General features: G+C 45.5%; 1 protein-coding gene across 1 annotated transcript in view; it reads left to right on the forward strand.

Annotated features, from left to right (window-relative positions):
- Positions 1-478: 478 nt before the first annotated feature.
- The window catches only part of LOC139280862 (protein FAM3C-like), a 45,721-nt gene continuing 19,931 nt past the window's right edge, over positions 479-26,268 (forward strand). The window contains exons 1-2 of the mRNA XM_070900619.1: positions 479-633; positions 21,392-21,447. Coding sequence (XP_070756720.1) covers positions 21,435-21,447 — 13 coding nt within the window. The 5' untranslated portion in view covers positions 479-633; positions 21,392-21,434. The remainder of the gene's footprint in view (positions 634-21,391; positions 21,448-26,268) is intronic.

Raw genomic sequence — 26,268 nt, forward strand, 5'->3', positions numbered from 1 at the left:
TCATTATGTTATATGTTTTGATAAGATCACCTCTCATTCTTCTGAACACCAATGGGTATAGGCCCAACCTGCTCAACCTATTTTCATAAGTCAACCCCCTCACCTCCAGAATCAACCTAGTGAACCTTCTCTGAACAGCCTCCAATGCAAGTATATCCTTCCTTAAATACGGAGACCAAAACTGTACGCAGTACTCCAGGTGTGCCCTCACCAATACCCTGTATAGTTGTAGCAGGGCTTCTCTGCCCTCTTGTTCAGATTAGATTATGTTTAAATTATTCTATTGGTTGGGGCTCCTTAAAGGGGGCACTTGCAAATGTGTTTTCTTGATAGGGCGCGAGGACAACCCAATGTCAGCCTTGTTTGTTTTATTTACAAAAGGCACGGTGTGTGTGGGGCTGGCAGTGTTGCGTGTTGTTGTGCTGGTGCCCTGCAGGTGGCGGTGGCGAGGGCGGGCGGGCCTGGGTGCCGGGGGAGGGCGGCCCCTCCTGCACACGGGGCGGTGCGCACAGCCGGGTTGCAGCCGCAACCGGTTAAAGCGGAGTGAGAGCAGATCGTCAGGCCACCCGCCCGGGGCTGCGGACCGGAGCAGGGAGAGAGTGAGACGGAGAGAGCGCCGGCCCGGGGTTGGAGGTGAGTGACGGCCTGAGTTGCCTCACTGCCGGCTCCGTTCGGCCCGTGTTCCCGAGCCTCGGGGCGGACTGTCCGGTTCAGCGAGGGAAAGGGAAAGGGAGAGGCCACCAACCACACCCCACACCCCACAACACACAACCACAACACAACCACAACACCCCACAGCCCCGGAGCCCTGGACCCCAGATCCCAAGCCCAGAGCCCTAGACCCCGGATCCCAAGCCCAGAGCCCTGGAGTCCGGATCCCAAGCCCAGAGCCCTGGACCCAGACCGCTGTCCCAACACTCTCTCCTGCTTCCAACCCATTTCCCTACCTCCAAATTTAACTTTGATTCTACTCCCCATCCTTCAACCATAACCTGTATCTGCATCCTCCTATCTTAACCCTAACCCCATTCTGAATTCCCCAACTTAACTGCAAGCCCTCTCTTCATCCTCAACCCTATCCTTCATCCCTTCTCATCTCCAACCTTATTTTCTAAGCCTGTGCTTCATCACCTTTCCTCAGCTTTACAGCATTCTCCATTGCCAACCCCAACATTATCCCTCATCTCTGTTCCTTACCCCAGTTACATTTCCCATCTCCAACCGTTACCCCTGCCCCAACTTTATCTTTACTTTAATTGTGAACTGTACTCTTAACTTTATCCTAAACCTTGACATAGTCCTTATCTGGGAAGGTTTTCTATTGAAATAAAATTATTGGTGGGTGGGGGGGTGGGGACTATTATGGTATTTTGTAACAACAACAAACTCACTTGGGGGTAATGTTTTGTGATGAGTTGGTGACTTATTTCCTCCATTTCATTTTCCATTTTTTTATATATTTGTGTGTGTGTGTAAACACTGCCTGTAACAATTTACCAGCACCCTCTCAGTTATAACTGATTTAAATCTATTTCAGTTATTGCCAAAATTATCCTCTGCTAACATTTCTTTTAATTAAGTCTGATTTGCTCCCAACTCTTGTCCCCTTTCCCCCCAACTCTTGTCCTCTTTCCCCAGCCATTTTATTGTTACTTTGAACTCCCAAAATCTTTGTTAATGAATTATTTCCTCACTGAACAGGTGTCTGCCTCTCTCTCAACAGTACCTGTTTCCCACTGCTCTGTGTTGTCCCCCCTGCCCAACCCCTGTGATTTGCAATCCATTTCCTGACCTGTTTTGAAACTGCTTGCTCATTGTCTCTGCCAGACAAATACCTCACCTATCTCTCTCTCTCTCTCTCTCTTTTTGGCAACTTGCGTGCATGCTGGCTTCTTCCCTTTCAGTTAATTTTAGAATTCCTTATTAACTGCACAAATTTTATACAAGCTAAACTGTCCATAATTGTACGAACTTGGCCAGTAGCAGACAATTGCAAGGGAGACATACCTTTATGTCTGTGAGTAACACCACAGAAATCAGTGGTATAATAATGTTGAAATATCATGCATATTTTCAGCACACTTCCTTTATCAGCATTTTTATTCTCTCCACCTATTTTAAATGGTATGAAACAGCTATTCCTTAACATTCTTTTATTATTTGTTTGCACTTGATTATTTTAACAACTTATAAACTTGGATCTGCTGACTCTCTCCTCCTTGGGTAGCTCCCTCTGTCTACTTTGCTCCACACACTCCGGCCTTGCTGCGGATTTGTGCTGCTGCCCTCCGACCTCGCTCCCACTTGGCTGCTTCATCGCCTGGCCTCTTTGCATCTGCCTGACTGTTGGAGTGTCTCATATCGAGGCCTGCTTGACTGAGCTCCCATCTTGCAATTTTCTACGCTAACTAACCGCTCTCCTCATGAGCTAACTATCGCAGCTCCAAACATGCCCTCTCGATTCACACTCACCAGCAGAACCGTACAGCCTCTCCGCATCCAGACTTCTCCCCCCCCCCCCCCCCCCCCCCCAATAAGGTTGTTTGACCCTGAATTCCTCAATGCAGCCAGATACCTGGAATCCCCCCACTATCAGTCTCTGCTGTGTGTTTTAATGTTTTGCGTATTAGTTTAAGAGCATAAGAAATAGAAGGAGGGCCATTTGGCCCTTCGAGCCTTCTCCACCATTCAACAAGAACATGACTGATCTATCTCAACTCCATCTTCCCACACTATCCCTGTATTCCTTAGTTCCCAAAAATGTATCGACCTTTGTCTTGAGGTCGGTAAGTTTTTGTTATTTTAAAAAGCCATGCTGTAAGCAAATTGAAGATGACGAGCTGGCTCTCCCTCTTGCATGTATGAAAGTGACTGTGGTACTTCATTTTTATTTATCCACCTGTCATGGATATAGGAAAAACCTTTTTTCTATGAACCTATCCAAAAATCACACATTTCACTGTCTCTGGAGAAATCTCTACTGATCATCTTTCCAAATGTTGTCAGTGGGTCCTTCATTTCACTCTTTTTCTCCCCACCCCCACCGTGAACAGCGCCACAGGAGCTCTGCGAGTATCGAGATATTTTGAGTCCAGCACAGTTTGTCTATCACAAGTCAGCGTAACATCGGTGCACAAGTTAATGCATCATACTGGTCCTGTGATTTTAGCCAAACATATAAATCAAAAGTGGAGAAGATAGGCTGAGAACCTGGCAGCAAGGAAGGAGTAAGAGGCAGCACATTTTGAACATTCATATTGTTCCTTTTTTAAAAGCAATTCTGAATTGGCAAATGCCATGAAGAAACCTACCAAATTGCTGTTTTTTAAAAAAAAACTTTCTGGTTCTGACACGGTTGAAGCAAGGTCTCTACTTGTTTGTATTAAGCACTTCTGGCTGAGCCAACCATGATGTAAAACTGGTGTAAGATGCAAATAATTTTTTGAAAAATAAATTTTACAGCTCTGTTGCTTCTTCCATCGCAACTGCTTGCCGTTGCCAGGGCCCGCGGGAGCTTCAAGGGCACTCCCTTTAATTATCACAATAACTAACTTGTCGTGCCTGCTGCTGTATTACACAAACCGTCACCATGAGTGTTCCTGGTTCCATGTTATTGGAGGGATTATTTTGGAAACACAATACTTGCAACTCCCCCTGAGTCAAATGCAGTCTTTTGGTTTTTTAATTGTGTATGTTCGATCTGTGGTTATTTTGTGAGGAGAATCATGTCAAAACAGGGGAAAGAGGGATTGATCAGAATGTACAGTAAAGTCTTGTTCCAATCCACAATATGTTATTGCAAGAAAAACTAAATTGTTTCAAACGGGAACCAGATATCCTTCAGCACTGAAGACATCTGCTTTCACAGCATATGGAAAGATACAAAGGTTGCAAATGTAATTTTGGCATTAATAGCAGCTAATTTTAAGCGAGGAAGTGTGTCTCAACAACAACTTGTATTTATATAGCGTCGTTAACATAGTGAAATGCCCCAAGGAGCTTCGCGGGAGTATTATGAGATAAACAATTTGACACCGAGCCGCATAAGTAGAAATTAACGCAGGTGACCAAAAGCTTGGCCAAAGAGGTATGTTTTAAGGAGTGTCTTGAAGGAGGAAAGAGAGGTAGAGAGGTTTAGGCAGGGAGTTACAGAGCTTGGGGCCTAGGCAACAGAAGGCACGGCCTTATCATGGATACAAAAGAGGACAGAATTAGAGGAGCGCAGGATCTTGGCGGCGAGGGCGGGGTGGGGGTGTGGACTGGAGAAGATTACAGAGCTAGGGAGGGGCGAAGCCATGGATGGATTTGAAAATAAGGATGAGAATTTTGAAATCGAGGCATTGCTTAACTGGGAGCCAATGTAGGTCAGTGAGCACAGGGGTGATGGGTGAGCGGGACTTGGTGCAAGTTAGGACACGGGCAGCTGAGTTTTGGATCATCTCTAGTTTACATAGGGCAGAATGTGGGAGACCAGCCATGAGTGCGTTGGAATAGTCAAGTCTAGAGATAACCAAAGTCATGGATGAGGGTTTCAGTAGCGCATGAGCTGAAGCAAGGGCGGAGACGGGCGATGTTACGGAGGTGGAAATAAGCGGTCTTAATTTATATGTGGTCGAAAGCTCACTTCAGGGTCAAATATGACACCAAAGTTGTGAACAGTCTGTTTCGGCCTCAGATAGGAGTTGGGGAGAGGGATAGAGTCTGGCTAGGGAACGGAGTTTGTTTTCAGCCCCCGCCACACTGACTTCTGACTTCGGTCTTCCCAATATTCAGTTGGAGAAAATTTCTGCTCATCCAAAAAACAAGATGTTGGACAAGCAGTCTGACAATTTAGAGACCGTGGAGGGGTTGAGAGCAGTGGTGGTGAGGTAGAGCTGGGTGTCATCAGCGTACATGTGGAAACTGATGCTGTGTTTTCAGATGATGTCGTCAAGGGGCAACATGTAGATCAGAAATAAGAGGGGGCCAAGGATAGATACTTGGGGGACACCAGAGGTAATGATGCGGGAGTGGGAAGAGAAGCCGTTGTAGGAGATTCTTTGGCTACGATTAGATAGATAAGAATGGAAGCCGGCGAATGCAGTCCCACCCAGCTGGACGACAGTGGAGAGGCGTTGAAGGATAGAGTGGTCAACCGTGTCAAAGACTGCAAACAAGTCGAGAAGGGCGAGTAGGGATAGTTTGCCTTTGTCACAGTCACAAAGGCTGTAATTTGTGACTTTGGTGAGAGCCCTTTCGATACTGTGGCAGGCACGGAAACCGGATTGGAGGGATTCAAATGGGGAATTTCAGGAAAGATGGGCACGGATTTGGAAGGCGACAACACGTTCAAGTACTTTGGAGAGGAAAGGGAGGTTGGAGATGGGGCGGTAGTTTGCAAAGACGGAAGGGTCAAGGGTTGTTTTTTTTGAGACATCATCATAGGCAGTCCCTCGAAACGAGGATGACTTGCTTCCACGCCAAAAAAGGACGAGTTCAGAGGTGTTTCAATGAAGGACCCGAACTACATCCTGAAGGGTGGAAGATGTCTGTGTGAATTCTTTTTAACGTGGGGTGGCCGTTGCACACCAGCCACCACATAGGCTTGACAGAGCTAGGTCTTGGTCCAGTGGCAAGGATTACCCAAGACAACTGGAGACCAGCTCTGCTGCATGGACCTAGTGCGCACACATCACAATGTGGGCTGGCCCGTGCTACCCCTGGGCCCCTGGCCCCGAACTCGCGCCTCCCCTGGGCCCCGATCATGTCCCTCTACAGTCTCTCGCCACTCCTGCTGTTTCTGCCCATGCTCCAATCACCAACCTGGATCTTGATGACATCATTCTTCACAGCCGTTGCCCTCCTGCACCAGCTTGCGCTGTACCTTGAAGTGGTACGCTGCCCATGGCTGTTCCTTTTATGGCCCCGTCCTGCCACTGATGATGCTTTGAGGAGAGGGGTGATGACGGCAGATTTGAGGTAGAGGGGAACAGTACCTGAGGAGCGAGAACCGTTAATATTGTCAGCTAACATGGGAGCCAGAAAAGGAAGTTGGATCGTCAGCAGTTGGTGGGAATAGGGTCAAGGGAGCAGGAGGTGGGTCTCGTGGACAAGATGAGCTCGTATGTACTATTAATTGTTAAAGATAACCGTGCAATATGAAGGCGACAGGGCTTGGAGAGGAAATAACATCCTATGCACTTTTTAAAGTACCGATCATCTTTTTTGTTTGCTCTCTGTTATGGGTGAATATTTTCCAAGTGAGTTTACTTCTTCCAGGTTTCAGCAATTACTTCATTTTCCATAAAATATTCTTTACGGTTTTTGTGAAAACAGCTTTGTGCAATGTTTAAAAAAAAAAATCTCTGGATGCGAGTGTCGCTGTCGAAGCCAGCATTTATTGACCATCCCTAGTTGTCCTTGAGAAGGTGGTAATGTATCTTGAATTGCAGCTGGCCGCGTGCTTCCACTATGCTGTTAGATAGGGAGTTCTGATGAAGGAACAGTGATGTATGTCCAAGTTGGGATGTGCGGAACTTGGAAGTGATGGTGCTCCCATGTACCTGCTGCCCTTGTCCTTCTAGGTGGCGGAGGTTTGGAGGTGCTGTTGAAGAAGCCATGGCAAGTTGCTGCAATATATCCCATGGATAGTGCACAGTGCAGGTGCACCAGTGTGGAGGGAGTGGATGTTTAAGATGGTGGATGGTTCCACATGTATGCTGATGGCACTTGGCTCTATCTCGCCACCACCTCTCTTGACTCCTCCGTTTTGTCACACTGCTTGTCTGACATCCAGTATTGGTTGAGCAGAAATTTCTTCCGACTAAATATTGGGAAGACCGAAGCCATTGTCTTTCGTCCCCGCCACAAACTCCACTCCCAGACCGCCATTTCCATCCCTTTCCCTGGCAACTGTCTGAAGCTAGGCCAGACCGTTCACAACCTTGGTGACGTATTTACTGAGGCGTGGGCCTTACACTAAACATCCGTAAGACAAAGGTCTTCCACCAGCCTGTCCTCGCCGCACAGGACTGCCCCCCAATCATCAAGATCCTGGACAATGTGGACCATTTCCCATACCTTGGGAGCCTCTTGTCATCAATGCCTGCTCTTGCTGATGATATTCAACACCGTCTCCAGTGCGACAGTGCAGCCTTCGGCTGCCTGAGGAAAAGTGTTCGAAGACAAGGCCCTCAAATCTACCACCGAGCTCATGGTCTACAGGGTTGTAGTAATACCCGCCCTCCTATATAACCCAGAGACATGGACCATGTACAGTAGACACCAAGTCACTGGAGAAATATCATCAACGATGTCTCTGCAAGATCCTACAAATCCCCTGGGAGTACAGATGCACCAACATTAGCGTCCTCGACCAGGCCAACATCCCCAGCATTGAAGCATTGACCACACTTGATCAGCACTGCTGGGCAGGCCACATTGTCCGTATGCCAGACACTAGACTCCCAAAGCAAGCGCTCTACTCGTAACTCCTTCACGGCAAACGAGCCAAAGGTGGGCAGAGGAAATGTTACAAGGACACCCTCAAAGCCTCCCTGATAAAGTGCAACATCCCCACGGACACCTGGGAGTCCCTGGCCAAAGACCGCCCTAAGTGGAGGAAGTGCATCCGGGAAGGCGCTGAGCACTTCGAGTCTCATCACCGCGAGCATGCAGAAATCAAGTGCAGGCAGTGGAAAGAGCGTGCGGCAAATCTGTCCCACCCTCCCTTACCCTCAACGACTATCCCACCTATGAAGAGGACTGTGGCTCGTGTATTGAACTGTTCAGCCACCTAAGGACTCATATATTTTAAGACTGGAAGCAAGTCTTCCTCAATTCCGAGGGACTGCCTATGATGATTATGATGTAGTAGTTGACCCCAAGGTGAGCTTCTGACCACATCCGCTCCATCACCATGACCGCCTACTTCCAATTCTGTAACATCGCTTGACTCCGACCCATCCTTAGCTCACCTGCTGCTGAAACCCTCACCCATGCCTTTGTTACCTCTAAACTTGCCTATTCCAATGTTCTCCTGACTGGCATCGCATCTTCCACCGTACATAAACTTGCACTCATTCAAAACTCTGCTGCCGGTATCTTAAGTCACATTTAGTCCAGGTCACCCATCAGCCCTTTGATTGCTGACTTATACTGGCTCCTGGTCCAACAATGCCTCCATAGAATCTTCATCCTTATTTTCAAATCACAACCCCCCCCCCCCCCCCTGCCAATGGCCTCGTCTGCACTCCTCAAATTCTGGCATTTTTTGTACCCTGATTTTAATCACTTCGCCATTGGCACCTATGCTTTCAGCTGCCTTGGCCCGAAGCTTTGGCATTCCCTCCTTAAATCTCTTTGCCTCGCTACCCCTCTCGATCCTTTTTTAATATGCTCCTTAAAACCTACCACTTTGACCAAGCTTTTGGTCATCTATCCTTCGCTGGCTCTCTGTCTCAATTTTTATTGATAATACTCTTGTTAAGTGCCTTGGGAAATTTTGCTATGTTAAAAGTGCTATATAAATGCAAGTTGTTGTTGCTGGGCTGCCGATCAAGTGGACCTCTTTGTCCTCGATGCTGTTGAGCAGCTTGTGATGTTGCAGCTGCACCCATCTGAGAGATTTCAAAATCTCTGGCATTAAATTGACAGCAAGACCGATTCTTTTAAAACAATTTGGAATAGTTTATTAAACACACACACACATGCACATTTATCAGCAGTCGTCAGCTATCCTATGGATCTACTTGGTTACAATAAAAAAGGTATACTTTGCTTCCCTCTGGCAAAGCACACGGCCTACTTCTTCGTCTGTGGAGGAAGATCCCGCTTTTGCTGTGTGCTTAAGAAAAGAGAGAAGAGGAGGAGGCCCAGCAATCTTTGGCTGGACTTATTATCCCCCTAAAGGCCATTGTTTCTCAGAAAGCCTCAGGATTGGGTCTTGGTTCCAGAGCTGTTCCTGATTGGCTTCTCCTCAGACATATGTCTGTCTGGAGGGCTGGTACCATTCCTTGATTAGGTTAATGGCTTTCCAATTAACATCTTTTCTAGTTTGGTGAGTCTATATTGGACTATTCCATCACACTGATGCACACTGTGTGTATTTAAATGGTGGAGAGACTTTGGGGAGGAACAAGAGTAGGTAGTTCAGTCCCTTTGAGCCTGTTCTGACATTCATAGAAACATAGAAACATAGAAAATAGGTGCAGGAGCAGGCCATTCAGCCCTTCTAGCCTGCACCGCCATTCAATGAGTTCATGGCTGAACATGAAACTTCAGTACCCACTTCCTGCTTTCACGCCATACCCCTTGATCCCCCGAGTAGTAAGGACTTCATCTAACTCCCTTTTGAATATATTTAGTGAATTGGCCTCAACAACTTCCTGTGGTAGAGAATTCCACAGGTTCACCACTCTCTGGGTGAAGAAGTTTCTCCTTATCTCGGTCCTAAATGGCTTACCCCTTATCCTTAGACTGTGACCCCTGGTTCTGGACTTCCCTAACATTGGGAACATTCTTCCTGCATCCAACCTGTCCAAACCCGTCAGAATTTTAAACGTTTCTATGAGGTCCCCTCTCACTCTTCTGAACTCTAGTGAATACAAGCCCAGTTGATCCAGTCTTTCTTGATAGGTCAGTCCCACCATCCCGGGAATCAGTCTGGTGAATCTTCGCTGCACTCCCTCAATAGCAAGAATGTCCTTCCTCAAGTTAGGAGACCAAAACTGTACACAATACTCCAGGTGTGGCCTCACAAAGGCCCTGTACAACTGTAGCAACACCTCCCTGCCCCTGTACTCAAATCCCCTCGCTATGAAGGCCAACATGCCATTTGCTTTCTTAACCGCCTGCTGTACCTGCATGCCAACCTTCAATGACTGATGTACCATGACACCCAGGTCTCGTTGCACCTTCCCTTTTCCTAATCTGTCACCATTCAGATAATAGTCTGTCTCTCTGTTTTTACCACCAAAGTGGATAACCTCACATTTATCCACATTATACTTCATCTGCCACGCATTTGCCCACTCACCTAACCTATCCAAGTCACTCTGTAGCCTCATAGCATCCTCCTCGCAGCTCACACTGCCACCCAACTTAGTGTCATCCGCAAATTTGGAGATACTACATTTAATCCCCTCGTCTAAATCATTAATGTACAATGTAAACAGCTGGGGCCCCAGCACAGAACCCTGCGGTACCCCACTAGTCACTGCCTGCCATTCCGAAAAGTACCTATTTACTCCTACTCTTTGTTTCCTGTCTGACAACCAGTTCTCAATCCACGTCAGCACACTACCCCCAATCCCATGTGCTTTAACTTTGCACATTAATCTCCTGTGTGGGACCTTGTCGAAAGCCTTCTGAAAGTCCAAATATACCACATCAACTGGTACTCCTTTGTCCACTTTATTGGAAACATCCTCAAAAAATTCCAGAAGATTTGTCAAGCATGATCTCCCTTTCACAAATCCATGCTGACTTGGACCTATCATGTCACCATTTTCCAAATGCGCTGCTATGACATCCTTAATAATTGATTCCATCATTTTACCCACTACTGAGGTCAGGCTGACCGGTCTATAATTCCCTGCTTTCTCTCTCCCTCCTTTTTTTAAAAAGTGGGGTTACATTGGCTACCCTCCACTCGATAGGAACTGATCCAGAGTCAATAGAATGTTGGAAAATGACTGTCAATGCATCCGCTATTTCCAAGGCCACCTCCTTAAGTACTCTGGGATGCAGTCCATCAGGCCCTGGGGATTTATCGGCCTTCAATCCCATCAATTTCCCCAACACAATTTCCCGACTAATAAAGATTTCCCTCAGTTCCTCCTCCTTAATAGACCCTCTGACCACTTTTATATCCGGAAGGTTGTTTGTGTCCTCCTTAGTGAATACTGAACCAAAGTACTTGTTCAATTGGTCTGCCATTTCTTTGTTCCCCGTTATGACTTCCCCTGATTCTGACTGCAGGGGACCTACGTTTGTCTTTACTAACCTTTTTCTCTTTACATATCTATAGAAACTTTTGCAATCCGCCTTAATGTTCCCTGCAAGCTTCTTCTCGTACTCCATTTTCCCTGCCCTAATCAAACCCTTTGTCCTCCTCTGCTGAGTTCTAAATTTCTCCCAGTCCCCAGGTTCGCTGCTATTTCTGGCCAATTTGTATGCCATTTCCTTGGCTTTAATACTATCCCTGATTTCCCTTGATAGCCACGGTTGAGCCACCTTCCCTTTTTTATTTTTACGCCAGACAGGAATGTACAATTGTTGTAATTCATCCATGCGGTCTCTAAATGTCTGCCATTGCCCATCCACAGTCAACCCCTTAAGTATCATTAGCCAATCTATCTTAGCCAATTCATGCCTCATACCTTCAAAGTTACCCTTCTTTAAGTTCTGGACCATGGTCTCTGAATTAACTGTTTCATTCTCCATCCTAATGCAGAATTCCACCATATTATGGTCACTCTTCCCCAAGGGGCCTCGCACAATGAGATTGCTAATTAATCCTCTCTCATTACACAACACCCAGTCTAAGATGGCCTCCCCCCTAGTTGGTTCCTCGACATATTGGTCTAGAAAACCATCCCTTATGCATTCCAGGAAATCCTCCTCCACCATATTGCTTCCAGTTTGGCTAGCCCAATCTATGTGCATATTAAAGTCACCCATTATAACTGCTGCACCTTTATTGCATGCACTCCTAATTTCCTGTTTGATGCCCTCCCCAACATCACTACTACTGTTTGGAGGTCTGTACACAACTCCCACTAACGATTTTTGCCCTTTAGTGTTCTGCAGCTCTACCCATATAGATTCCACATCATCCAAGCTAATGTCTTTCCTAACTATTGCATTAATCTCCTCTTTAACCAGCAATGCTACCCCACCTCCTTTTCCTTTTATTCTATCCTTCCTGAATGTTGAATACCCCTGAATGTTGAGTTCCCAGCCCTGATCATCCTGGAGCCACGTCTCCGTAATCCCAATCACATCATATTTGTTAACGTCTATTTGCACAGTTAATTCATCCACCTTATTGCGGATACTCCTTGCATTAAGACACAAAGCCTTCAGGCTTGCTTTTTTAACACCCTTTGTCCTTCTAGAATTTTGCTATACAGTGGCCCTTTTTGTTCTTTGCCTTGGGTTTCTCTGCCCTCCACTTTTCCTCATCTCCTTTCTGTCTTTTGCTTTTGCCTCATTTTTGTCTCCCTGCATAGGTTCCCATCCCCCTGCAATATTAGTTTAACTCCTCCCCAACAGCACTAGCAAACACTCCCCCTAGGACATTGGTTCCGGATCTGCCCAGGTGCAGACCGTCCGGTTTGTACTGGTCCCACCTCCCCCAGAACCGGTTCCAATGCCCCAAGAATTTGAATCCCTCCCTGCTGCACCACTGCTCAAGCCATGTATTCATCTGCGCTATCCTGCGATTCCTACTCTGACTAGCACGTGGCACTGGTAGCAATCCCGAGATTACTACTTTTGAGGTCCTACTTTTTAATTTAGCTCCTAGCTCCTTAAATTCTTTTCGTAGGACCTCATCCCTTTTTTTAACCTATGTCGTTGGTACCAATGTGCACCACGACAACTGGCTGTTCTCCCTCCCATTTCAGAATGTCCTGCACCCGCTCCGAGACATCCTTGACCCTTGCACCAGGGAGGCAACATACCATCCTGGAGTCTCGGTTGCGTCCGCAGAAACGCCTATCTATTCCCCTCACCATCGAATCCCCTATCACTATCGCGCTCCCACTCTTTTTCCTGCCCTCCTTTGCAGCAGAGCCACCTACGGTGCCATGAATTTGGCTGCTGCTGCCCTCCCCTGATGAGTCATCCTCCCCAACAGTACTCAAAGCAGTGTATCTGTTTTGCAGGGGGATGACCACAGGGGACCCCTGCACTATCTTTCTTGCACTGCTCTTCCTGCTGGTCTTCCATTCCCTATCTGGCTGTGGACCCTTCTCCTGCGGTAAGACCAACTCACTACACGTGATACTCACGTCATTCTCAGCATCGTGGATGCTCCAGAGTGAATCCACCCTCAGCTCCAATTCTGCAACGCGGACCGTCAAGAGCTCGAGGCGGATACACTTCCCACACACGTAGCGCCCAGGGACACCGGAAGTCTCCGAGTTCCCACATGGTACAGGAGGAGCATATCACATGGCCGAGCTCTCCTGCCATGTCTTAACCTTAGATACCCTTAAATTGGTAATAACAATGTTGCAGTTCACTTACTGATATAAAAAAGAAAAGAAAAGCTACTCACCAATCACCAGCCAATCACTTACCACATTGGCTGTGACGTCACTTTTTGATTACTTTCTACTTCTATTTTGCTTTCTCTCCCGCTGTAGCTGCACCGGTACGCTGGCTCTCGATCTCCCGCTGGGCTTTTGATAGGTCGCTCCCCTCTCACCAACTGCCGCTGGCTCTCGATCTCCCGCTGGGCTTTTGATAGGTCGCTCCCCTCTCACCAACTGCCGCTGGCTCTCGATCTCCCGCTGGGCTTTTGATAGGTCGCTCCCCTCTCACCAACTGCCGCTGGCTCTCGATCTCCCGCTGGGCTTTTGACAGGTTATGTATCGTAACTCCATCTACCTGAGTTTGGAGGTGAGCCACTCCAGGGAGAGTGATCATGTGATATGAAGGGTGTAGTCACTCCAGCTCGATGCCCTAACCTGCTTCACTAGAGAAATTTTACACTGTAGCTTAAAAACACCAGCCACTAACTGGAGAACGTGTCTGCAGGTCAGTACTTTTTTTACTTGATACATTTCGCAACAGCTTAATATCCTCCAGTAAAATCAATCTGAGTCTGATACAGCAACTGAAACAGGTGCTGGGGCTGGGAAGTTACCAGGATACAGGAGACACTAGATTTGCAATTTGGTGTTGTTTCCACAGAAACTGTAGTCTTCTATCTGAGTGAAATGGCTCCACTGTTGATCAGTTTGCTGTCTGTAATAGGCTCTAGATTAAACACTTGCCAAATGTTAGTCAATGCTACACTTTTCATTGGGAATTAGTAGCTGGATGCTGGTGTACCCGATCGATTCTGATGTGGAAACATTTTTTCTCTACTCTTCAGGTTTTAATGGGCCTGCTGTTTTATTTCTAGCGTTCCATTTGTTTTTATTTCATGCTCGTTAATCTCCGCCAGCTTTTCAGGTACAGCCTTCCAGATCCTGACAACTGAATGGAAAAAAAATTCTCCTTCTCTCTTGATCTTTTGTCAATGATTTTAAATCTATGACCTCTGGTTATCGACCCACTCGCCTAAGGGAATAATTTTTCTCTACTGTATCAAAACCTCTCGTCATCTTGAAACCTGTATTTGGTCACCTTTTCACCTTCTCCATTCAAAGGAAAACAGTCCTAACCTTTCCAGCCTCTTCTAACTGAAGTCGCACATTCCTGGTAACATCCTGGTAAACCTCCTCTTTATCCTGTTAAAGGCTTTGACACCTTTCCGAAGTGTGATACCCAGAATTGTTCACAATACTCCAGCTGAGGCCTAACCAGTTATTTATAAAGTTCTAGCATGATCTCTTTGCTTTTAGTTTTAATCTTTTATTTATTTATAAACCTAATTAACCCATGTACTTTTTTTAACCACTTTATCAACATGTCCCGCCACCTTTAAGGATTCGTATACATGGACACCAAGGTTTCTCTGCTCATTTACACTTTTCAAAATCATGCCATTTATAGTTTCCATATTAATCCTCCCAAGGTGCATGACTTCACTTCTCCACATTGAATTCCATCTGCCGTGCTTCTGCCAATTTCACCATCGTGTTTCTGTCACCCTGAAGTCTGCAACTATCCTCATCACCTATGTTCATAACATCTGCAAACTTTATAATGCTACACCAGCTTCTAGGTCGTTTATCAAAATTGAAACTACTGGACCCCACACTGACCCTTGGGGGACACCACTGCAAGCCAGCTCTCTGGAAAAACATCCACCCACCACTTCCCGTCACCAAGTCAATTCCGTATCCATAATACACTTTTCCCTTAATTCCGTGGGCTTCCATCTTCTTGACAAGTCTCCTCTGTGACACTTTTTCGAATGCCTTCCGAAAGTCCATAACATCTGCTGCACTACCTTGACCTTCATCAAAAAATTCAATCAAGTTAGTGAAACACGATTTGCCTTTAACAGATCCCAGCTCTCCTTGATTTAACCCGTGCCTTTTGAAATGAAAGTTTATTTTGTTCTTGATAATGGTTTCCAATAACTTCCCCAACACCGATGTTAGGCTGACTAGCATCTAGATTCCTGGGTTATCCCATTCCCCTTTCTTGAATAGTGGTATAACATGAACAACCCTCCAGTCCTCTGGCACTCCTCCTGTATCCAATGAGTATTGAAAGATTGTGACCAATGCCTCTGCTATTTCTACCTTTTGCCTCTTTCAGCAACCTAGGACGCATTCCATCTGGACCATTAGGTCACTTAGTAACTTTCAGTAGTGTTAATCTTTTAAGTATGTCTTCTCTATTACCATCCTGTCCATAACATTTCTTTCTTCACATAACCTTCATAATCCGCATGCTTTGTGAAGATGGATGCAAAGTACTTGAGCCATGTCTTCTGCCTCTATGTGGAAGCTTTCCCTTTAGACCCTTAATGGGCCCAACTTTTTATAGAAACATAGAAAATAGGTGCAAGAGTAGGCCATTCGGCCCTTCGAGCCTGCACCACCATTCAACAAAATCGTGGCTGATCACCCACCCACGCCCCCTCCACACTCCCCGACCCCCCCCAGCCGCAAGGACCACATCCAACTCCCTCCCGAACACACCCAATGAACTGGCATCAATAACTCTCCGCGGCAGGGAACCCCACAGGCCAACAACTCCCCGAGTGAAGAAGTCTCTCCCAATCCCAGCCCCAAACAGCCCACCCCCCCATCCCAATAGATAAGTCAAACTCGTGGCACTTGAGAGATGAACCCCCATTCTAACAGATAATTATCCCATTAACTGAAGCTTTTAAAACATCTGGTCCCATATGTGAAAAGCCAACTACAAAACCATCCTGTCACCAGAAAGTAATTGGGAATATGTTACAATAGTGCAGCGTAAGCTGATATTCCATTGATGGAATGCCATTGCTTGCAGATGTTCCATACTCACGCAGTTAATGGCACATTTTAATATACATCATCAGACCACGTAACCTGCTTGCAACATGGGTCTTGCTTGAGTTTCTCTGGTTAAAGCTAGAAGTGTGGTACTCCTGGATAAGCTCTACCTTGGAGATGGGAATCACCGGATTTCAGGCTTGACTAGGTGTGTTCATAGGAAGAAAAGTCAATAAACAAGTTCAACTTATGGAGGTCGTGGGTGTTCCTTTCTCTCTCCCTGCCCCCACAGGCCTTCCTTAAGTTAAGTAGGGTAAGAGTTTGTGTTTAGATGATATTTCTAAACAGCTTAAGCTTCACTCTTGAGATTTAAGTCACGATTTGCATGGTCACGTCTGTTCTTTATTTGCTGAGGAACTATCTTGTGACATACATATATCTAAGTAACATTATAGTTTTAAAAAAAAAAGTCAGCTTGGCTCTGTTGATAGTACTCTTGCCTCTGAGTCCAAAGAATCAAGCCCCGTTGCAGGACATCAGCACACCATCTAGGCTGACATTTCAGTGCAGTACCGAGAGAATGCAATATTGTCAGAGGTATTGGGTTAAATTCAGGCACCCTTTGCTTGTTTCACTGTTTCAGGTGGATGCAAATGATTCCAGAGCACTGGTTAGTCGGTATTCCTACCTCAGCCAACAGTGCCAAAAACAGTTTATTTTGGTCAGTTGTCTTAAGTTACTGTGGACAGATTGGCTGCCGCATTTGCCTACGAAACAGTGACAGCACTTCAAAAGTAATCCATTGAATCTGAAGAGCTGTATAATGTAAGTTCTTTCTCTCTCTGCACTATTGCTAATTGGAATGCCCCAAAGCCGAATTTGCGAGGGAGCAGATTGGCTTTAACCCAGCAGTTAATCTAATTAAATCACTCTGAAATCTGCAAAATGTAACTCAACCCCTAGCAGGTGTGAGATGTAGCTCTCAGAAGTTCCCTTGAGTCCTCTGCAGATTGGGGAATTGAGGGCTGCATGTGCAGCAGATGGGCCTGTACACGTAGAACTCTTTCCAAAGGTCAGTAGATGTTACTATTAAGTTTTCAAAAAGGCCCTTCCTAATCGTTCCTCTTTTGTATGTAATATAGCAATGAACACAGCTATAGCTTCGCTTCATATAATTTATAATACGTTATTTATTGCAGATACTTATAATGTAAAGACTTGTAGGTGTGACTTCTGCACTGATGCAAAGTGTTGGTATTTACACTGGTGCAACCGATGTGCTGTTTTTTTTCTAAGCCAGGTGGTGGTTGAGTTCTGGGGGGCATTTTGTACATAGAGTGCCACCAGCAGCGTCAAGCTGACAGAGTTTACATAAACAGAAATTACAGTAGGTATACAGGCTGTTCGGTGCAACCAGTCTGCATTGGTGTTTATCTCCTCCACATCAGCAGTAGTCCTAATCGCTTTATCTCGCTTTTCTTTAGCCAACTATCTAAACTATTCTTGGAAGTTGTCGTTATTTCTGCTTCAACATTAATTCATTAGTGCATTCCACAGCCTCACCGCCCTCTCCTGCTTGATATATATACATATACATCCTATAGCATGCTGCAGTTTGATTTTTATGAACCAATAGAGGAATGGCATAGTTGTCTGTAGCAAGACGCTCCTTAAAACCTACCTCTTTTAACCAAGCTTTTGGTCACCTGTGCTCGGTGTCATTTTTTATCTCGTAATACTCCTGTGATGTGCCTTGCGACGTTTCATTAGGTTAAAGGCGCTTATATAAATACTTGTTGTTGTTGTTGTAAGAGATATTGCTTCACGGCTCACTAAGGATTTAAATGAGGCTATTCACAAGGTGTTGATAGTTACCAGTGGGTCACCAGCAGTGTTCCCTTTAAGCCACGTGACTGCGCAGCTCTCTGAAGGCCCCGGCTTTTAAATAGACAAACCACGCACGCTCTGTATTTTGAACGGGCCGCACAGTCCCCTCCCTCCCCCCCCCCCCCCCCCCCCCTCCAAAAAAATGACCGAATATTGGTCACCAGGTGAAGACTCTTGCTGTTAGTGGGGCATTCCCACAGGTGTTTTACACTGAATATCAAGCCTGTACGTATTGGGGCATTTGGTTCTTCAGTATTTTGTCAAACAAATATTTTTAGGCTTGAACATCCAAAGGAAAATACAACCAAAAATCCAGGTCTCTCAATCTTTTAAATCTTAAAATAGAGCCTTTTGCGATATTGGGGTAAAGATTTCTTGGCCTTTGTGACCTTTATGTTTGAGTATTATGAGCCAGTAGAGGAATGGCATAGTTGTCTGCAGCAAGACTCTCCTTAAAACCTACCTCCATCTGAGTATGCCTCTTTACTGTGTTAGTCAAATTACCTCTCCTGTGACTGACCCAGCACTAAACCTATTGTGAAATAAAAACAAACTATACTGGACAACACAGGTCATTTAACATTTATAAATAGGAAAGGTGGGTTCATGTTTTTGAGTGTAGTCTTTTTGCTTGAACAGCTCGGATGAAGGCTCTATATAGAAAGGACAGGTTAAAATTTTGGGTGTACGGATGCTGACCAACCTTCTGTGTACTGCCAAAATTTTCTTAAAAGATTTGCAGGCTTTTCTTTATTGTGCTTACCAGGGAATATGCAGTGGCAGAGTTTTGGGGAAGTGCTTGTCGTCTTGATGCAATGAGGAAAAGAAGGCGAGGAAAATCCTACATTCAATTTTGAATGCTTTTTTTTTTGCTCCTCTGCTCTCCTGAAGTTTTTGACCCATGTCTGAGACTGGACAGTGACATTGGAGGAGAGGAATGCACCTCCCAGTCGAGACCAATCCTAACCTCCCCCAATGTTTATATATTTATTTTGCAGACTTGGTGTATAATTCCAGCCATCTTTGAGCATTGTCATCATCAGAATGCAAGGTAGCAAGCCACCAGATTGTTTAGTTAGTGAGCATGATTCACTGGGGGGTGCTAGATTCACTAACATTCTAGTAACTGAGCAATAGGTTTGAGAGTCTACTTTAATACTTTATTAAATATAAGATTAGTAGATTTCCTCTCCTCTACTGTATCTTTTATTGATGCATCTGTCATGGTACAGCGCGTCCACAGTAACTTGCACCATTCAGCCCACTGGCTGGAATGCTTGTGTCTTAAGTTCAAACTGTCCACTTACATCCTTATACCCTTGCGTTTATACTATATAGTGAACACTTCACGGCACCTGACAGTTCCCTGATCTCATGCAGCTGCAGCTAGGCCTCTTGCTTATCTCATCTTCACAGACACATTCCTTGGTGCCTAGAAGCATTCAGTTGCTTTCCTTCACTAATTTTCTTATCCCTAAACTAACTTTGTCCACTGTTTATGATTGTGAAACTACAAGATCATTAACATCCCAAATTATAACGTAATATAGTTTGTAACTCACTCTATTGTGCTTATATTTTGTGACTTATTCTTTTTTTTTAATGAGGCTTATAATATGGTTAATGACAGGCAAATAAATCCCTGTTCTTATCTCTTCTCTCATGAAAGTTTTAGCTAGCTAACCACAGAAATGTTTGAGTCATAGATGATACAGCCCAGAAAGAGGCTATTCGGCCCATCGTGCCTGTGCCGGCTCTTGGATAGAGCTATCCAGTTAGTGTCTCTCTCCTATTTTCCCATAGCCCTATCATTTTTCCCTTCAAGTATTTATCCAGTTTCCTTTTGAAAGCTACTATTGAATCTGCTTCCACCACCCATCCAAGCCATGCATTCCAGATCACAACTCGCTACATTAAAAATAAATTTCCTCGTGTCGCCTCTGGCTCTTTTGCCAGTCACCTTAAATCTGTGTTCTCTTACTGACCCTTCTGCCATAGGAAACAGTTGTTCCTTATTTAATATAATCAGAACCGTTCATGATTTTGAACAGCTCTGTCAAATCTCCTTTTAACCTTCTCTTTAAGGAGGACAACTGCAGTTTCTCCAGACTCTCTCTATAACTGATGGATCATATCCTTGGCAACATGTCTGCTTTGAAATTCTTGCCGATGTTTCTAACTTAAACTAGTTCCATTTTCCAGAAATGCATGTTGGATTAGCCATTTTATGTTGATGTGCGTTAGCCATTCATGTTGATATGTTTAAAACCTACATTGGCCATGGTTTGTATTTGCCCGCAAGGGCATTTGTCGTTGTCACGACGGCCCCTAGGTGACTATTTGAGGCTCACTGTCCCAATCAAGTTTAAAAGCATTGGAAAGCAGCCAACTATGACATGATCAGTTGAAACCTGGTTGACCATCAGTAGGTTTGTAGAAGATATGATTTATCGGAGCATCTGCCATCCACTACTCACGTCACTGTGTTGGTCAGGAAATGTCAAATAAATCAAGGAAGATTGACCATATTGGGTGTGTTGAATAGAGCTGCGCTGTTTGTGAATGGAACAAATTAAAGTGAATTGGCAACATGATTTTGCCATGTCTATTCACCATTTTTGTTACTGCATCTGAACAGCGAAGGAACTGTTAGAGGACTGATAGCCATGGGGGAGGAGGTAGAGGGCAAATCGCAGAGCAGCATACAGCTGAGTATCTACCAGCTTTGTGTGTGTCGAGCGAGCCCAAATAGGAACGCGTATTTTGCAACTGAATAGCAAATGGCGGGATCGGGTAACGTGGAGAGGTAGAGCCAGCAAGTTTGGTGATTACAGTCGATGATTTTTGTAGGTTAGTGACTGGTCGAAGATGATACCCAAGTAATTGGTTCAAGTATGCACGTAATCCTGGCGGAAATGGGTAGCGATCAGTCATGGGAACTCTGATTGATTTGTTTTTAAAATTCTTCCTCTTCCCAATCCAGGGTTGCTGAAGCTAATTGTTGCGAATTGGGTGTACTCTTTCAGCTTTTACAGTTCCAAGTGAATCCTGATGGGCTCCTCTTCGCCTCACTGTGTAAAACCAAGACATGAGTCTCATTGCACCGTGTCATACCTGCAGACTGTGATGCCCTTACCACTAGTCTTTCAACACCAAGCTTCATGGTCTCTCTTTACTTTGCTTTCTCTGCTACTTGTCTTCGCCTTGGTGGGAACTTGTACTTCGGGTTTTTGCCCTTCGTTTAGTTTCTTCAATTTTTTTTTAAAAGCAGTGCTGGCACTACGGAAGTGTAAACGTGAAGATTCACAACAGTTCTATTGGAAATCTTATTTTAAACCACGAATAATTTGTTTCTGTTAAAAGCATTTTATATTACTGGAATCAACTTTAGAATTTTTTCTTTCTTTCTATAGGTGTTTGAGCTGGCAGATACATCGTAAAATTAAAGTTGGAACAATGAGACTAGCAGGTAAGGTACAACTGAGGATCATTGTATTACATTGCATTTACATAAGCATTTGCTTTACAGTGGGGAAATGTTGCACAGCAAGACCAGCATCTGAAATTAAATTCGGGACACCACCAATTCAGACACAGATTTACTTTAACTTGGCAATCTGCAGCACAGATGTCATACAGGTGACTGCTGTGGGAATTTTTTTTAAGTCTCACTGGTTTGTGGGCGTGCTTTAAGCGTGCAGTTAAGATACATTATTGCTACAGAGAAAAATGACCATTGTGCTGCTTTTGGGGACAATTGTTGGCAAAAGGAGTCCAAAGTTGGAAAAGTATCCCATTTCCAGCACCAAAATCTTTCACCTTGAATACAAAAATCAATCGGGATGGGATTTACATTATACATTGAGTAAGGGACTTGATGTAAGTGGACTCATCATCATCATAGGTGGTCCCTCGAACGAGGATGACTTGCTTTCACATGAGTTCACAAATGTTTCAATGAAGGACCCGATGTCCCAGTCCCGAACTCCAATTGAAGGGTGGGAAGATGCCTGTGCATGGATTTTTTTTTTTAAGCGTGTGGTGGCCATTGCACACCAGCCACCACACGGGCTAGACACAGCTAAGGCTTGGTCCAGTGGAAAGGATTACCCAAGACGACTGGAGACCTGCTCTGCTGCACGGACCGAATGCAGACACATATCGCAGTGTGGGCTGGCCCTTGCTGCCCCTGGGGGCTCTCCTCTTCTGGGAATATACTCAACTGAAGGTGACGTTGTAATCTAATGCGAACAACCTGGAGGAAGTACAGAATAGAGAAGAGGTGTTCATAAGAGAAGGGCGCTGATACAACCTGGGACATGCTTGTACAGCGCTGAACCGTGACTGGTTTGGTGAAAATCTGAGAGCAGGTTGCTGCCCTGCCTGCCCGGTCAGTTGGAGCTGGTGATTGGGGTGGCAAGGATCCCACAGAGAATCTGAAAACGAAAGGGTGGGGGGAGAAATAATCAAAGAAAATACAATCACACAGCGGAGGTGGTAATCTGGGCAGTGCTGCATCCCAGGCTGGGGAGAGCAAACCTGCTGAAGGAACAATGGCCTGATTTTAACCCTACTATCGATAGGGTTTTCAGCACCTCCCAAACCCGCGACCTCTACCACCTAGAAGGACAAGGGCAGCAGACGCATGGGAGCACCATCACCTCCACGTTCCCCTCCAAGTCACTCACCATCCTGACTTGGAAATATATCGCCGTTCCTTCATCGCCGCTGCGTCAAAATCCTGGAACTCCCTCCTGAACAGCACTGGGAGTACCTTCACCACATGGACTGCAGCAGTTCAAGAAGGCGGCTCACCACCACCATCTTGAGGGCAATTGGGGATGGGCAATAAATGCTGGTCCTGCCAGTGACTCCCACATCAAGGAACGAATTAAAATAAAATCTCAGCTACAAATGTCACATTGCTGAGTGCACTATGCCCTCACATGATGCTGGAACTGATTTCAGGAAGCTGAATGGCAGTCATTTTGACCTTTTGGGTGATGGTGTAATACAGGTAATATTGATTCAGCCGCCCGTCATAAATCTCCCCCGGTTTTTACTTCCATTGAAGCCAGCAGAAGTGGACTACACCCTGCCCAGCTGCTAAATAGTGTCATTGTTACTGGGAAGTTACTAAGAGTTCTGCATGAATGACTGGCTTATATGTGCAGGAAGTGTACTGCATTGTTGTGGCTCTAGCCCTGACTGTAAGAAACAACATTACCATGTGACCTCTTTGCTCACTTGTTCTGTTCAAGGGAACACGTTGTAGTAAATTGCTCTTATTTTTCAATTAGAGCCCAAATCAGCTGGTAGTCTGCTTTTCAGGTACACTTTATTGGTCTTGTCCCATTTTAATTTTAACACCGATCCATTTGAAGTAGTTGATTGATCCTCTCAGGATCAGTTTTTGGTCAATAATATAAACTGTTTCAAAACTGGATCGTATGTAATATGTAATTTCATATGTAATTTTTTAGCATGACTTCATCTATTTCTAGCAGTCTAGTTCAAAAACTTGCCAAGTTGCATATGAAAATTAATATAATCCAGAAGTGGGCAGCAACTAGTTGAGTATTAATTAACCCAATGTATTGATAATCTCAGTTAAGACTTCTACACTACTGCATTACTGTGTGCATAAGAATACTACATGAGACTGTTACTATTTGCTAGTTTGTATATAGAGAATATCCCTTCCTAGTTCAGAATGCAGATGGGCTGCAATATCATTTCACAATAGAAATATTGGAACAAATGAATAGTTTACAAAGCCCGGCTAAGGACTATGCAGTTTGAAATGCTTGATTCCCAATCAATTTGTGTAAACACCCTGAAAAGGACTATTCTTGCTTTTGGTCAAAATCAAATTCAATCAGCATCCAAGTGAATGCTCAGCCAATCTAGGTTAATCTAGAAATACTCCTGTTACAGTTGAGTTGCTGCCACTCCTGATGTGGGTACGGCGATATTGGGGTGTGTAAACTATTTTATGCACTTATAAGATCACTTCTCAAATGCCCCCTTTCTTGGTGGGAAAATCTTAAGCCCCGTCTATCCTTATAGCTCAGACCTTTAACACCTTACATCCTAGGGTCTGAAGAGAAGTGGCTGCAGAGATAGTGGATGCATTGGTTGCAATATACCAAAATTCCCTCGATTCTAGGACGGTCCCAGCATATTGGAAAACCGCAAATGTAATGCCCCTGTTTTTTTTAAAAAAAAGGAGGCAGCAAAATACAGGAAACTATAGACAAGTTAGCTTAACATCTGTCGTTGGGAAAATGCTAGAGTCCATTATTAAGGAAGCAGTAGCAGGACATTTGGAAAAGCATGATTCAATCAAGCAGAGTCAGCATGGTTTTATGAAAGGAAAATCATGTTTGACAAATTTGCTGGAGTTCTTTGTGGATGTAATGAGCAGGGTGGATAAGGGGGAACCAGTGGATGTGGTGTATTTGCATTTCCAGAAAGTATTTGATAAGGTGCCACAAGAGGTTACTGCACAAGATAAAAACTTGTGTGGTTGGGGGTAATATATTAGCATGGATAGAGGATTGGCTAACTAACAGAAAACAAAGAGTTGGGATAAATGGGTAATTTTCCGTTTGGCAAACTGACTAGTGGGGTGCAGCACGGACCACTGCTGGGTCCTCAACTATTTACAATCTATATTAATGACTTGGATAAAGAGACAGAGTGTAATGTAGCCAAGTTTGCTGCTGATATAAAGATGGGTGGGAAAGCAAGTTGTGAGGACACGCACAATCTGTAAAGGGATATAGACAGGCTAAGTGAGTGGGCAAATATTTGGCAGATGGAGTATAATGTGGGAAAATGTGAGGTTATCCACTTTGGCAGAAATAATAGAAAAACAAATTATAATTTAAATGGAGAAAAATTGCAAAGTGCTGCAGTACAGAGAGATCTGGGGGTCCTTGTGCATGAAACACAAAGTTAGTATGCAGGTACAGCAAGTAATCAGGAAGGCAAATAGAATGTTGGCCTTTATTGCAAGGGGATAGTGTATAAAAGCAGAGAAGTCTTGCTACAACTGTACAGGATATTAGTGAGGCCACACCTGGAGTACTGCATGCAGTTTTGGTCTCTATTTAAGAGGATATACTTGCATTGGAGGCTGTTCAGAGAAGATTCACTAGGTTGATTCTGGAGATGAGGGGGTTGACTTATGAGGATAGGTTGGGCCTATACACATTGAAGTTCAGAAGAATGAGAGGTGATCTTATTGAAACTTATAAGATAATGAGGGGGCTCGACAAGGTGGATGCAGACAGGATATTTCCACTCATAGGGGAAGGCAGATTATTATCTGAATGGTGACAGATTAGTAAAAAGGGGAGGTGCAACGAGACCTTGGTGTCATGGTACATCAGTCATTGAAGGTAGGCATGCAGGTACAGCAGGCGGTTAAGAAAGCAAAAGGCATGCTGGCCTTCATAGCGAGGGGATTTGAGTATAGGAACAGGGAGGTCTTACTGCAACTGTATAGGGCCTTGATGGGACCACACCTTGAGTATTGTGTGCAGTTTTGGTCTCCTAATCTGAGGAAGGACGTGCTTGCTATTGAGGGAGTGCAGCAAAAAGGTTCACCAGACTGATTCCCGCGATGGCAGGACTGACCTGAGGAAAGAATGGATCGGCTAGGCATATTGGGCCCAAGTTTCCACAAGAAAAAAAACGGGCGCCCCTCTGAGCTGGGCGCCCGTTTTTCGTGCCTAAAACGGCGCCTAAAAAAATCCTCGGTATTCTCCACCTACTTACAGGTCCTCTGGCTCTCGGCGCGGCGCAGCACGAGCTGTGGGGGCGGAGCCAGGTCCCTGCGCTGAAAACAGTGCCGGGACCTCTGCACATGCGCGCTACAGTGGGCACGCAAGTGCAGTAGCTCCAGGCGCCGAACTGTGTGGGAGGGGCCCGAAGCAACGCAGCCCCTAGCCCTGGCTGAATGGCCTCACTGGGGCTGCGTGGGCTCCTCCCACGGCCAGCTCCTGCTTCCCCCCCCCCCCCCCCCCGGGACCCGACCCGACACCCGCTTCCCCCTCTCTCTCTCTCCCTCTCCCTCCCCCCTCTCTCCCCCCCCCCCCTCTCTCTCCCCCCCCCTCTCTCTCCCTCCCCCCCTCTCTCTCCCTCCCCCCCTCTCCTCTCCGCCCCCCCTCTCTCTCCCCCCCCCCCCCCCCCCCTCCTCCCCCCCTCTCTCTCCCCCCCCTCTCTCTCCCCCCCCTCTCCCTCTCTCTCCCCCCCCTCTCTCTCCCCCCCTCTCTCTCCCCCC

The sequence above is a fragment of the Pristiophorus japonicus genome, chromosome 15 (genome assembly GCF_044704955.1).
Source record: "Pristiophorus japonicus isolate sPriJap1 chromosome 15, sPriJap1.hap1, whole genome shotgun sequence".
Taxonomy (NCBI): Eukaryota; Metazoa; Chordata; class Chondrichthyes; family Pristiophoridae; genus Pristiophorus; species Pristiophorus japonicus.